This window comes from Bombina bombina, chromosome 4 (assembly GCF_027579735.1).
Source record: "Bombina bombina isolate aBomBom1 chromosome 4, aBomBom1.pri, whole genome shotgun sequence".
In the NCBI taxonomy this organism is placed as follows: domain Eukaryota; kingdom Metazoa; phylum Chordata; class Amphibia; order Anura; family Bombinatoridae; genus Bombina; species Bombina bombina.
In genome coordinates, this window is record NC_069502.1 from 992,489,359 (window position 1) to 992,503,845 (window position 14,487).

Consider the following 14,487-nt stretch of genomic DNA (forward strand, 5'->3'; position numbering starts at 1 on the left):
TAGTGTAGTAGTCTGATTTAGCTTTCTGTATTCTTAATAAAGGGAAGTTGTGGCTACTTAACAATTGCTCATTGTGTTTTCCATCTAGTGAATAATTTTCAGGCTTGGCAATTTTTCAGGAAGTTTTACAAAATCAAAACAGATTCAAAGGAATCATTTGAATTCATTCAAAAAGCATAATCTTAGGTCTCCTTATTTTCTGTTAACATACTAACAAAACATGTATGTGAATTTATTAAAAACACTGACCTTTAGTTTTTCCATCTTTGGTTTCTTGTTCTTGTAATGTATTTCTCTGTTGCTGACATGCTCTGCATTTGCTCAGAAGTTCTTGTAAAGTGGGTATTAAGGCTGCATTAAGCTGCTTTGGAGTGTGGACTGAAAGAAGAAGGGCTAACGCTCGGAGATCCTTTTTTATTAAAGAAAAAAAAAAGGAAAAAGAAAGATAAATTACAAAGCTTTAAAAATAAACACAAGTCCAACTTATCACCAATTTTTCATTTCCTTGATTATTTTTTTATATTTTTTTTCACAATGTAAGGTAGAGGGACGTATAATCATGGGGATCCATTTAGTTAGGAAAATGTTAGTAATCGTGTCACTACTGCAATGTCAAACAATAAAAGAAGGGATATATTCTGGGTATAATTCTACTGTGGTGTGCAAAAGAAGCTATATGTTCTGGGTGTAATCCTACTGTGGAGTGTAAAAGAAGGGATATGTTCTGCGTGTAATCCTACTGTGGTGTGTAAAAGAAGGGATGTGTTCTGGGTGAGAACAGAAATTGCCCTTTCAAAGTATTTACAGACAACCCCTTTATCCAAACCATCCTGAAGAAAATGTAAAATCCTAGGAATTCTGAAAGAATGCCAAGAATAATTAGGGGTGGAACACCATGAAATATATGTTTTCCAAACCCGATGATAAATCTTCCTTGAAACAGACTTACGAGCCTGTATCATAGTGCTAATCACTGAGTCAGAGAAACCTCTATGACTAAGCACTAAGCGTTCAATTTCCAAGCCTTCAAATTTAGAGATCTGAGATCCTGATGGAAAAACAGTCCTTGAGACAGAAGGTCTGGCCTTAAAGGAAGTGGCCAAGGCTGGCAACTGGACATCCGGACCAAATCTGCATACCAAAACCTGTGAGGCCATGCAGGCGCTATCAGAAACACATAAGATTGTTCCATTATGATCTTGGAGAATACCCTCAGAAAAAGAAACAGAGGCTGAAAAATGTAAGCAGGTTGGTAAAACCAAGGAACTGCTAAAGCATCCACTATATCCGCATGAGGATCTTTGGGTCTGGAAAGGTATCTGGGAAGCTTCTTGTTTAGAGGAGAGGCCATCAGATCTCTTTCTGGAAGACCCCACAGCTGTACAAGATGAAAAAAACACATCTGTATAGAAGACCACTCCCCTGGATGTAAAGTCTGATGGCTGAGATAATCCGCTTTCCAATTGTCTACACCTGGGATATGAATCGCAAACATTTGAAAAGAGTTCGATTCTGCCCAAGAAAGTATCCGATATACTTCTTTCATAGCTGAAGGACTGCAAGTCCGTCCTTGATGACTGACATATGCCACTGTTGTGATATAGTCTGTCTGAAAACGAATGTAAAGTTCTCTTCAATGGAGGCCACGCCTGAAGAGCTCTGAAAATAACACAGAGTTCTAAAATATTGATTGGTAATCTCGCCTCTTGAGGATACCAAACCCCTTGTGCTGTCAGAGACCCACAGACAGCTCCCCATCCTGTAAGACATGCATCTGTTGAGGTCACAGTCCAGGAAGGACGAACAAAGGAGGCCCCTTGAACAATAAGGTGATGGTCTAACCATCAAGTCAGAGAGAGTTGAGTGTTGTGATTTAAGTATATCAGTTGTGATATGAGTATAATCACTGCACCATTAGTGCAGCATGCAAAGCTGTAGTGGCCTCATATGAAAACGAGCAAAGGAGATTGCGTCTGATGCTGCAGTCATGAGACCTAAAACTTCCATACACATAGCTGCTGAAGGGAATGATAGAGACTGAAGGTTTAGACAAACTAAAACCAACTTCATTTGTCTCTTGTCTGTCAGAGAAAGAGTCATTACACTGAATCTATCTGGAAACCAAAAAAAGGTGACCCTTGTCTGAGGAATCAAGAAACTCTTTTGTAAATTGATCCTCCAACCATGCCTTTGAAGAAACCACACTAGTTGATTCGTGTGAGATTCTGCTAAATGAAAAGGTTGAGCTAGTACCAAGATATTGTCCAAATAAGGAAACATCGTAATACCGTGCTCTCGGATTACAGATAGAAGGGCACCTAAAACTATTAGGAATATTCTTGGTGCTGTTGCAAGGCCAAACGGAAGAGCGACAACTTGGTATTGCTTGTTTAGAAAAGAGAATCTCAGAAAACGATAGTGATCTGGATGAATCAGATTGTGAAGGTAAGCGTCCTGTAAGTCTCTTGAGGACATAAAGTGACCTTGCTGAACAAAAGGCAGAATAGTCCTTATAGTCATCATCTTGAAAGTTGTGACTCTTACAAAACCATTTAAAGTTTTCAGATCCAAAATAAGTCTGAATTTTTCTTTATAGGTACAATAAATAGATTTAAAAAAAACCCAATCCCTGTTCCTGCTGTGGAACTGGGAAAAATTACCCCTGAAAGTCATGAGACCTAAAACTTCCATGCACATAGCCACTGAAGGGAATGATCGAGACTGAAGTTTCGACAGGCAGAAAATAATTTCATTCGTCTCTTGTCCGTTAAAGACAGAGTCATGGACACTGAATCTATCTGGAAACCTAAAAAGATGACCCTTGTCTGGGGAATAAAAAAACTCTTTGGGAAATTGATAATCCAACCATATCTTTGAAGAACCAACACAAGTTGATTTGCGTGAGATTCTGCTAAATGAAAAGATTGAGCCAGTACCAAGATATCGTCCAAATAAGGAAACACCGCAATACCCTGCTCTCTGATTACAGATAGAAGGGCACCTAGAACCTTGGAAAAGATTCTTGGAGCTGTCGCTAGGCCAAATGGAAGAGCGACAAATTGGTAATGCTTGTCTAGACAAGAGAATCTCAGAAACAGATAGTGGTCTGGATGAATCGGAATGTGAAGCTATGCATCCTTTAAGTCTATTGTAGACATATAATGACCTTGCTAAACAAAAGGCAGAATAGTCCTTATAGTCACTATCTTGAAAGTTTGGACCCTTACAAAGTGATTAAAAAATTTCAGATCCAGAACTGAATAGATTTGAAAAAAAAAAACCCAAACCCTGTTCCAGAAGTGGAACTGGTACAATTACCCCTGAAAGCTAGAGATCTGAAACACACTTCAGAAAGACCTGAGCTTTCACAGGATTTGTTGGAATGTGAGAGAGAAGAAACCTTCTCACAGGAGGTCTTATTCTGAAACCTTTTCGATACTCTTGAGAGACAATATTCTGAATCCAATGATTCTGAAAGGAACCTGCCCAAACGTCTTGAAATAATTTCAATCTGCCCCCCACCAGTAGAACTGGATTAAGGGCCACACCTTCATGCAGTTTTGGGGGCTGGCTTTGGTTTCTTAAAAGGCTTGGGTTTATTCCAACTCGAAGATGGCTTCCAGTTGGAGCCAGAGTCCTTAGGGGAAGGAGTGGTTTTCTGTTCTCTATTTTGACGAAAGGAACGAAACAGATTAGAAGCTCTAGCTTTACCCTTAGATTTTTTTTATCCTGGGGCAAAAAAACTCCCTTCCCCCCAGTAATAGTGCAAATAATAGAATCCAACTGAGAACCAAACAAATTATTACCCTGGAATGATAGAGATAGTAACCTAGATTTAGATACCATGTCAGCATTCCATGACTTGAGCCATAAAGCTATTCTAGCTAAAATAGCCAAAGACATATTTTTAACATCAATCTTAATGATATCAAAAATAGCATCACAGTGAAAATGATTAGCATATTGAAGCAAACGAACAATGCTAGACAAATCAGAATCTTTTTCCCGTTGTGCTAAGCTATCCAACCAAAAAGTCGATGCAGCCACAACATCAGCCATTGAAATGACAGGCCTGAGAATATAGCTAGAATGTAAATAAGCTTCCCTAAGATAAGATTCAATTTTCCTATCTAAAGGATCCTTAAAGGAAGTACTATCTTCCATAGGAATAGTAGTACGCTTGGCAAGAGTAGAAATAGAGCCATCAACCTTAGGGACTTTTCCCCAAAACTCTGAATTAGCCACTGGCAAAGGGTACAGCTTTTTAAACCTAGAAAGAGGAACAAAAGAAGTACCAGGCTTAGACCATTTCTTAGCAATCACATGAGAAATAGCATCAGGAACAGGAAAAACCTCAGGAGTAATCACAGGAGGTTTATAAACAGAATTTAAACGTTAACTGGATTTGCTATCAAGAGGACTAGACTCCTCAATATCCAAAGTAATCAATACTTCTTTCAACAAAGAACGAATATACTCAATCTTAAAAAGATAAGTTGATATATCAATGTCAATGTCTGAAGCAGGATCTTCTGAGTCAGAGAGATCCTCATCAGAAGGGGATATATCAGTATGTTGTCGGCCATTACAAAATTCATCAGTACCATGAGAAGTTTATAAAAGACCTTTTACGTTTATTAGAAGACTGAATAGCAGACATAGCCTTCTGTATCGCATCAGCAATATAATTTTTCATATCAACAGGTATATCATGTACATTAGATGTTGAAGGAACAACAGATACTGTACTAGTACTAATAGAAACATTTTCTGCATGCAAAAGCTTATCATGTCAACTGTTACATACTACAGCCGGAGATATAATCTCAGCTTGCAACAGATACACTTAGCTTTGGTAGAACTGTGTTCAGGCAGCAGGGTTCCTACAGCAGCTTCTGAGACAGGATCAGATTGAGACATCTTGTAAAATGTAAAAATGAAAAAACAACATTTAAACAAAAAAATATCTTATTTTCTCATATAGCAGTTTCAGGAATGGGAAAAAATGCAAATGCTAAAATAGGCAAATAGCATAACCCTCTGAGCATAAAGAAGGCAAGGAGCATATAGGAAGTTGGGTAAAATAAAACAAATTTTTTTGGCGCCAAGTATGACACACAACGCAAAAGGAAGTATAAAAATGTTTTGGCGCCAACAAACATCCGGAAAGGACAACTCACGTCATAACAGACGCAACTTCGTGCCAAACAACCTTGCGTCAACTAAGACGCAGGAAATGACAAACTTGTGTCATAAGACGCACATTCGCGCCAAGAATGATGCAATAAATAACAGCATTTTGCGCCCTCGCAAGCCTAAATTTGCCCGCAAATTTTAAAGAAACAAGTCAAATTGAAAAAAAGACTAAACCCCAGGTAAGAAAATATTAAAAAAATTACTTCCTAAAACATGATTCCCATACTGAAACTGCTAGACTGCAAAGGGAAATATACATAGACCTGACTCATGGCAAATATAATTAAACACATATATTTAGAACTTTATATAAATACATAAAGCGCCAACCATAGCTGAGAGTGTCTTAAATAATTATACATACTTACTGAAAGACACCCATCCACACATAGCAGATAGCAAAACCAGTACTTAAAACTATCAGAAGAGGTAATGGTATAAGAGTATATCGTCGATCTGAAAAGGGAGGTAGGAGATGAATCCCTACGACCGATAACTAAGAACCCTTGAAAAGATTTCCCGCGAAAGAAACCATAAAAATCAATAGGTGATACTCTCTTCACATCCCTCTGACAAAAACTGTACTCTGAGAGGAACTGGGCTTCAGAATGCATAGAAGCGCTGATCATAGAAGAAAAACAAAAAAAATCAAGCACACAATTACTTCACCACCTCCATAGGAGGCAAAGTTTGTAAAACTGAATTGTGGGTGTGGTGAGGGGTGTATTTATAGGCATTTTGAGGTTTGGGAAACTTTGCCCCTCCTGGTAGGATTGTATATCCCATACGTCACTAGCTCATGGACTCTTGTCAATTACATGAAAGAAAGAAGGGATATGTTCTGCGTGTAATCCTACTGAGGTGTGTAAAAGAAGGAATATGGTCTGCGTGTAATCCTACTGTGGTGAGTAAAATAAGGGATATGTTCTGGGTGTAATCCTATTGTGTGTAAAAGAAGGGATATGTTCTGGGTGTTAACCTAGTGTGGTGTGTAATCCTAGGGTGGTGTAAAAGAAGCAATATGTTCTGTTGGTAATCCTAGTGTAGTGTGTAAAAGAAGGGCTATGTTCTGTTGGTAATCCTAGTGTAGTGTGTAAAATAAGGGCTATGTTCTGAGTGTAATACTACTGTGGTGTGTAAAAAGGGCTATGTTCTGGGTGTAATCCTACTGTGGTGTGTAAAAGAAGGCATTTGTCCTAGGTGTAATTCTACTAAGGTGTGTAAAAGAAGGGCTATGTTCTGTTGGTAATCCTAGTGTAGTGTGTAAAAGAAGGGCTATGTTCTGAGTGTAATACTACTGTGGTGTGTAAAAAGGGCTATGTTCTGGATGTAATCCTGTTGTGGTGTGTAAAAGAAGAAGGGATATGTTCTGGCTGTAATCCTACTGTGGTGTGTAAAAGAAGTGCTATGTTCTGAAAACTAGTGTGGTGTGTAAAAGAAGAGATATGTTCAAGGTGTAATCCTACTGTGGTGTGTGAAAGAAGGGATATGTCCTGGGTGTAATCCTACAGAGGTGTGTAAAAGAAGAGATATGTTTTGCGTGTAATTCTTCTGTGGTGTGTAAAAGAAGGGCTATGTTCTGGGTGTAATTCTACTGTGGTGTGTAAAAGAATGGCTATGTTCTGGGTGCAATTCTACTGTGGTGTGTAAAAGAAGAGATATGTTCTGGGTGTAATCCTACTGTGGGGTGTAAAAGAAGGGCTATGTTCTGGATGTAATCATGTTGTGGTGTGTGAAAGAAGGGATATGTTCTGGTTGTAATCTTACTGTGGTGTGTAAAAGAAGGTATTTGTCCTAGGTGTAATTCTACTGAGGTGTGTAAAAGAAGAGATGCTCTGGATGTAATCCTGTTGTGGTGTGTAAAAGAAGGGATGTTCTGGATGTAATCCTGTTGTGGTATGTAAAAGAAGGGATATGTTCTGAGAGTAATCCTACTGTGGGGTGTAAAACAAGGGCAATGTTCTGGGTGTAATCCTACTGTTGTGTGTAAAAGAAGGCATTGTCCTAGGTGTAATCCTACTGTGGTGTGTAAAAGAAGGGATGTGTTCTCTGTGTAATTTTACTGCGGTGTGTAAAAGAAGGGATATGTTCTCTGTGTAATTCTACTGTAGTGTGTAAATAAAGGGATATGTTCTGGGTGTAATCCTACTGTGGTATGTAAAAGAAGGGATATGTTCTCGGTGTAATTTTACTGTGGTGTGTAAAAGAAGGGATATGTTCTCGTGTAATTTTACTGTGGTGTGTAAATGAAGGGATATGTTCTGGGTGTAATTCTACTGTGGTGTGTAAAAAAAAAGGATATGTTCTGCGTGTAATCCTACTGTGGTGAGTAAAAGAAGGGATATGTTCTGCGTGTAATCCTACTGTGGTGAGTAAAAGATCTTTGGACATACCATATAACAAGTGAAAAAAAAGCTAAATCATTTTACCCCATTTAAAGTGCTGCTTGCTTTGGAAATTTCAACTCGGTTGATAAAATCAGACTCGACATTTTGATATTGATTGATGAGATTTGTAACAATTGTGTTAATGAGACTTGCACAATTTGCCTCAGAGAAAACCTGACTTTGAACCTAAATGAAAAGAACATCATAAAAAAAAAGGAAAGTAAATTTACATTTGCATTTCACAGGCCTAGACTATCATGAGGTATCTAGTATGACAAAGAACATCTTACAGTGTAGGCTATTGCTGTAAAAACCATACATACCTTCATAAGAAAATGTGTCAGGAATGTATAGACAATATTGTTATTGAGAAACACTCGTTCATCCATTAAAATGCATTTAATATACTCCGCAAAAACAGGGTCTTCACACAGCAGCTTAATGCAGTTTTTCGCCATTGCAGACTAAATTTTAATTGGAAAAAGAGAGAACATTTTAATTTTGAATACCATTGCATAGTTCACACAACATCCATGCCAATCTGTCAAAGAGCAAGATTTATCACTTAAGTTCTCCTATTTTTGTGCCTAAAAATGCACACACAATTTGATGCCCCTATTTATCAAATGTGTGCATTAAAGTTCTCAATAAGTACTGTGGAAAACAGCAATAGAAATAAATTACTATAAGAAAAAAAAAAAAAAAAAAAAAAACAGAATTTATGTTTACCTGATAAATTTCTTTCTCCAACGGTGTGTCCGGTCCACGGCGTCATCCTTACTTGTGGGATATTCTCTTCCCCAACAGGAAATGGCAAAGAGCCCAGCAAAGCTGGTCACATGATCCCTCCTAGGCTCCGCCTACCCCAGTCATTCGACCGACGTTAAGGAGGAATATTTGCATAGGAGAAACCATATGGTACCGTGGTGACTGTAGTTAAAGAAAATAAAATATCAGACCTGATTAAAAAAACCAGGGCGGGCCGTGGACCGGACACACCGTTGGAGAAAGAAATTTATCAGGTAAACATAAATTCTGTTTTCTCCAACATAGGTGTGTCCGGTCCACGGCGTCATCCTTACTTGTGGGAACCAATACCAAAGCTTTAGGACACGGATGAAGGGAGGGAGCAAATCAGGTCACCTAAATGGAAGGCACCACGGCTTGCAAAACCTTTCTCCCAAAAATAGCCTCAGAAGAAGCAAAAATATCAAACTTGTAAAATTTGGTAAAAGTATGCAGTGAAGACCAAGTCGCTGCCCTACATATCTGATCAACAGAAGCCTCGTTCTTGAAGGCCCATGTGGAAGCCACAGCCCTAGTGGAATGAGCTGTGATTCTTTCGGGAGGCTGCCGTCCGGCAGTCTCGTAAGCCAATCTGATGATGCTTTTAATCCAAAAAGAGAGAGAGGTAGAAGTTGCTTTTCCTTTTACCTGAATAAACAACAAACAAGGAAGATGTTTGTCTAAAATCCTTTGTAGCATCTAAATAGAATTTTAGAGCGCGAACAACATCCAAATTGTGCAACAAACGTTCCTTCTTTGAAACTGGTTTCGGACACAGAGAAGGTACGATAATCTCCTGGTTAATGTTTTTGTTAGAAACAACTTTTGGAAGAAAACCAGATTTAGTACGTAAAACCACCTTATCTGCATGGAACACCAGATAAGGAGGAGAACACTGCAGAGCAGATAATTCTGAGACTCTTCTGGCAGAAGAAATCGCAACTAAAAACAAAACTTTCCAAGATAATAACTTAATATCAACGGAATGTAAGGGTTCAAACGGAACCCCCTGAAGAACTGAAAGAACTAAATTGAGACTCCAAGGAGGAGTCAAAGGTTTGTAAACAGGCTTGATTCTAACCAGAGCCTGCACAAAGGCTTGAACATCTGGCACAGCTGCCAGCTTTTTGTGAAGTAATACCGACAAGGCAGAAATCTGTCCCTTCAGGGAACTTGCAGATAATCCTTTTTCCAATCCTTCTTGAAGGAAGGATAGAATCCTAGGAATCTTAACCTTGTCCCAAGGGAATCCTTTAGATTCACACCAACAGATATATTTTTTCCAAATTTTGTGGTAAATCTTTCTAGTCACAGGCTTTCTGGCCTGAACAAGAGTATCGATAACAGAATCTGAGAATCCTCGCTTCGATAAAATCAAGCGTTCAATCTCCAAGCAGTCAGCTGGAGTGAAACCAGATTCGGATGTTCGAACGGACCCTGAACAAGAAGGTCTCGTCTCAAAGGTAGCTTCCAAGGTGGAGCCGATGACATATTCACCAGATCTGCATACCAAGTCCTGCGTGGCCACGCAGGAGCTATCAAGATCACCGACGCCCTCTCCTGCTTGATCCTGGCTATCAGCCTGGGGATGAGAGGAAATGGCGGGAACACATAAGCTAGTTTGAAGGTCCAAGGTGCCACTAGTGCATCCACTAGAGCCGCCTTGGGATCCCTGGATCTGGCCCCGTAGCAAGGAACTTTGAAGTTCTGACGAGAGGCCATCAGATCCATGTCTGGAATGCCCCACAGGTGAGTGACTTGGGCAAAGATTTCCGGATGGAGTTCCCACTCCCCCGGATGCAATGTCTGCCGACTCAGAAAATCCGCTTCCCAATTTTCCACTCCTGGGATGTGGATAGCAGACAGGTGGCAGGAGTGAGACTCCGCCCAAAGAATTATTTTGGTTACTTCTTCCATCGCTAGGGAACTCCTTGTTCCCCCCTGATGGTTGATGTACGCAACAGTCGTCATGTTGTCTGATTGAAACCGTATGAACCTGGTCCTCGCAAGCTGGGGCCAGGCCTGGAGAGCATTGAATATCGCTCTCAGTTCCAGAATATTTATCGGTAGAAGAGATTCTTCCCGAGACCAAAGACCCTGAGCTTTCAGGGATCCCCAGACCGCGCCCCAGCCTATCAGACTGGCGTCGGTCGTGACAATGACCCACTCTGGTCTGTGGAACATCATCCCTTGAGACAGATTGTCCAGGGACAGCCACCAACGGAGTGAGTCTCTGGTCTTCTGATTTACTTGTATCTTCGGAGACAAGTCTGTATAGTCCCCATTCCACTGACTGAGCATGCACAGTTGTAATGGTCTTAGATGAATGCGCGCAAAAGGAACTATGTCCATCGCCGCCACCATCAACCCGATCACTTCCATGCACTGAGCTATGGAAGGAAGAGGAACGGAATGAAGTATCCGACAAGAGTCCAGAAGCTTTGTTTTTCTGGCCTCTGTTAGAAAGATCCTCATTTCTAAGGAGTCTATAATTGTTCCCAAGAAGGGAACCCTTGTTGACGGGGATAGAGAACTCTTTTCCACGTTCACTTTCCAGCCGTGAGATCTGAGAAAGGCCAGGACAATGTCCGTGTGAGCCTTTGCTTGAGGAAGGGACGACGCTTGAATCAGAATGTCGTCCAGGTAAGGTACTACTGCAATGCCCCTTGGTCTTAGCACCGCTAGAAGGGACCCTAGTACCTTTGTGAAAATCCTTGGAGCAGTGGCTAATCCGAAAGGAAGCGCCACGAACTGGTAATGTTTGTCCAGGAATGCAAACCTTAGGAACCGATGATGTTCCTTGTGGATAGGAATATGTAGATACGCATCCTTTAAATCCACCGTGGTCATGAATTGACCTTCCTGGATGGAAGGAAGGATAGTTCGGATGGTTTCCATCTTGAACGATGGGACCTTGAGAAATTTGTTTAAGATCTTGAGATCTAGGATTGGTCTGAACGTTCCCTCTTTTTTGGGAACTATGAACAGATTGGAGTAGAACCCCATCCCCTGTTCTCTTAATGGAACAGGATGAATCACTCCCATTTTTAACAGGTCTTCTACACAATGTAAGAACGCCTGTCTTTTTATGTGGTCTGAAGACAACTGCGACCTGTGGAACCTCCCCCTTGGGGGAAGTCCCTTGAATTCCAGAAGATAACCCTGGGAGACTATTTCTAGCGCCCAAGGATCCAGAACATCTCTTGCCCAAGCCTGAGCGAAGAGAGAGAGTCTGCCCCCCACCAGATCCGGTCCCGGATCGGGGGCCAATATTTCATGCTGTCTTGGTAGCAGTGGCAGGTTTCTTGGCCTGCTTTCCCTTGTTCCAGCCTTGCATTGGTCTCCAAGCTGGCTTGGCCTGAGAAGTATTACCCTCTTGCTTAGAGGACGTAGCACCTTGGGCTGGTCCGTTTTTACGAAAGGGACGAAAATTAGGTCTATTTTTTGCCTTGAAAGGCCGATCCTGAGGAAGGGCGTGGCCCTTACCCCCAGTGATATCAGAGATAATCTCTTTCAAGTCAGGACCAAACAACGTTTTCCCCTTGAAAGGAATGTTTAGTAGCTTGTTCTTGGAAGACGCATCAGCCGACCAAGATTTCAACCAAAGCGCTCTGCGCGCCACAATAGCAAACCCAGAGTTCTTAGCCGCTAACTTAGCCAATTGCAAAGAGGCGTCTAGAGTGAAAGAATTAGCCAATTTGAGAGCATTGATTCTGTCCATAATCTCCTCATAAGGAGGAGAGTCACTATCGAGCACCTTAAGCAGTTCATCAAACCAGAAATATGCGGCAGTAGTGACAGGGACAATGCATGAAATGGGTTGTAGAAGGTAACCCTGCTGAACAAACATCTTTTTAAGCAAACCTTCTAATTTTTTATCCATAGGATCTTTGAAAGCACAACTATCCTCTATGGGAATAGTGGTGCGTTTGTTTAAAGTAGAAACCGCTCCCTCGACCTTGGGGACTGACTGCCATAAGTCCTTTCTGGGGTCGACCATAGGAAACAATTTTTTAAATATGGGGGGAGGGACGAAAGGAATACCGGGCCTTTCCCATTCTTTATTAACAATGTCCGCCACCCGCTTGGGTATAGGAAAAGCTTCTGGGAGCCCCGGCACCTCTAGGAACTTGTCCATTTTACATAGTTTCTCTGGGATGACTAAATTTTCACAATCATCCAGAGTGGATAATACCTCCTTAAGCAAAATGCGGAGATGTTCCAATTTAAATTTAAATGTAATCACATCAGATTCAGCCTGCTGAGAAATGTTCCCTAAATCAGTAATTTCTCCCTCAGACAAAACCTCCCTGGCCCCCTCAGATTGGGTTAGGGGCCCTTCAGAGATATTAATATCAGCGTCGTCATGCTCTTCAGTAACTAAAACAGAGCAGCCACGCTTACGCTGACAAGGGTTCATTTTGGCTAAAATGTTTTTGACAGAATTATCCATTACAGCCGTTAATTGTTGCATAGTAAGGAGTATTGGCGCGCTAGATGTACTAGGGGCCTCCTGAGTGGGCAAGACTCGTGTAGACGAAGGAGGGAATGATGCAGTACCATGCTTACTCCCCTCACTTGAGGAATCATCTTGGGCATCATTGTCATTATCACATAAATCACATTTATTTAAATGAATAGGAATTCTGGCTTCCCCACATTCAGAACACAGTCTATCTGGTAGTTCAGACATGTTAAACAGGCATAAACTTGAACAGAAGTACAAAAAACGTTTTAAAATAAAACCGTTACTGTCACTTTAAATTTTAAACTGAACACACTTTATTACTGCAATTGCGAAAAAACATGAAGGAATTGTTCAAAATTCACCAAATTTTCACCACAGCGTCTTAAAGCTTTGAAAATATTGCACACCAATTTTGGAAGCTTTAACCCTTAAAATAACGGAACCGGAGCCGTTTTAAGCTTTAAACCCCTTTACAGTCCCTGGTATCTGCTTTGCTGAGACCCAACCAAACCCAAAGGGGAATACGATACCAAATGACGCCTTCAGAAGTCTTTTATAAGTATCAGAGCTCCTCTCACATGCGACTGCATGCCATGCCTCTCAAAAACAAGTGCGCAACACCGGCGCGAAAATGAGACTCTGCCTATGCTTTGGGAAAGCCCCTAAAGAATAAGGTGTCTAAAACAGTGCCTGCCGATATTATTATATCAAAAAATGATTCCTCAAGGCTAAATATGTGTTAATAATCAATCGATTTAGCCCAGAAAAAGTCTACAGTTTAAATAAGCCCTTGTGAAGCCCTTATTTACAATCGTAATAAACATGGCTTACCGGATCCCATAGGGAAAATGACAGCTTCCAGCATTACATCGTCTTGTTAGAATGTGTCATACCTCAAGCAGTAAGAGACTGCACACTGTTCCCCCAACTGAAGTTAATTGCTCTCAACAGTCCTGTGTGGAACAGCCATGGATTTTAGTTACGGTTGCTAAAATCATTTTCCTCATACAAACAGAATTCTTCATTTCTTTTCTGTTTCTGAGTAAATAGTACGTACCAGCACTATTTGAAAATAACAAACTCTTGATTGAATAATGAAAAACTACAGTTAAACACTAAAAAACTCTAAGCCATCTCCGTGGAGATGTTGCCTGTACAACGGCAAAGAGAATGACTGGGGTAGGCGGAGCCTAGGAGGGATCATGTGACCAGCTTTGCTGGGCTCTTTGCCATTTCCTGTTGGGGAAGAGAATATCCCACAAGTAAGGATGACGCCGTGGACCGGACACACCTATGTTGGAGAAAGATATCTTGGAGCTGCTGCTAAAACCCCCCACGAATGCTTGTAAAATTAATTTTATATACCAGTATGGTGCTCTTTTTTAATTGAGAAATGTTACACTTTAAACATATACATTTTAGTACTTTTGTGTATTTCAGTGAACACAATTATTTTCAATGATAAATGAAGCGCAAATACTAATTAGACAGGAGAAATTACATCGCCTGAGCACGCCTTTTAGAAAAGCGCAAAAAATGCTACAAATTTTTGCTAAATTTGCTTCTCTAAAAAGTGTACTGAGGCGAACACAAAGGAGAATTAAAACATAAATTATGCTTACCTGATAATTTCATTTCCTTCTGTATGAG

General features: G+C 40.6%; 1 protein-coding gene across 3 annotated transcripts in view; it reads right to left on the reverse strand.

Moving 5' to 3' along the window:
* USP34 (ubiquitin specific peptidase 34) overlaps nt 1-14,487 on the reverse strand; it is a 1,226,195-nt gene that overhangs the window by 23,885 nt on the left and 1,187,823 nt on the right. For all 3 annotated transcript variants that reach the window (XM_053712051.1, XM_053712050.1, XM_053712048.1), the window contains 3 exons: nt 7,907-8,047; nt 7,626-7,769; nt 250-409 (listed from right to left, as the gene is read on the reverse strand). In XM_053712051.1, coding sequence (XP_053568026.1) covers nt 250-409; nt 7,626-7,769; nt 7,907-8,047 — 445 coding nt within the window. The remainder of the gene's footprint in view (nt 1-249; nt 410-7,625; nt 7,770-7,906; nt 8,048-14,487) is intronic.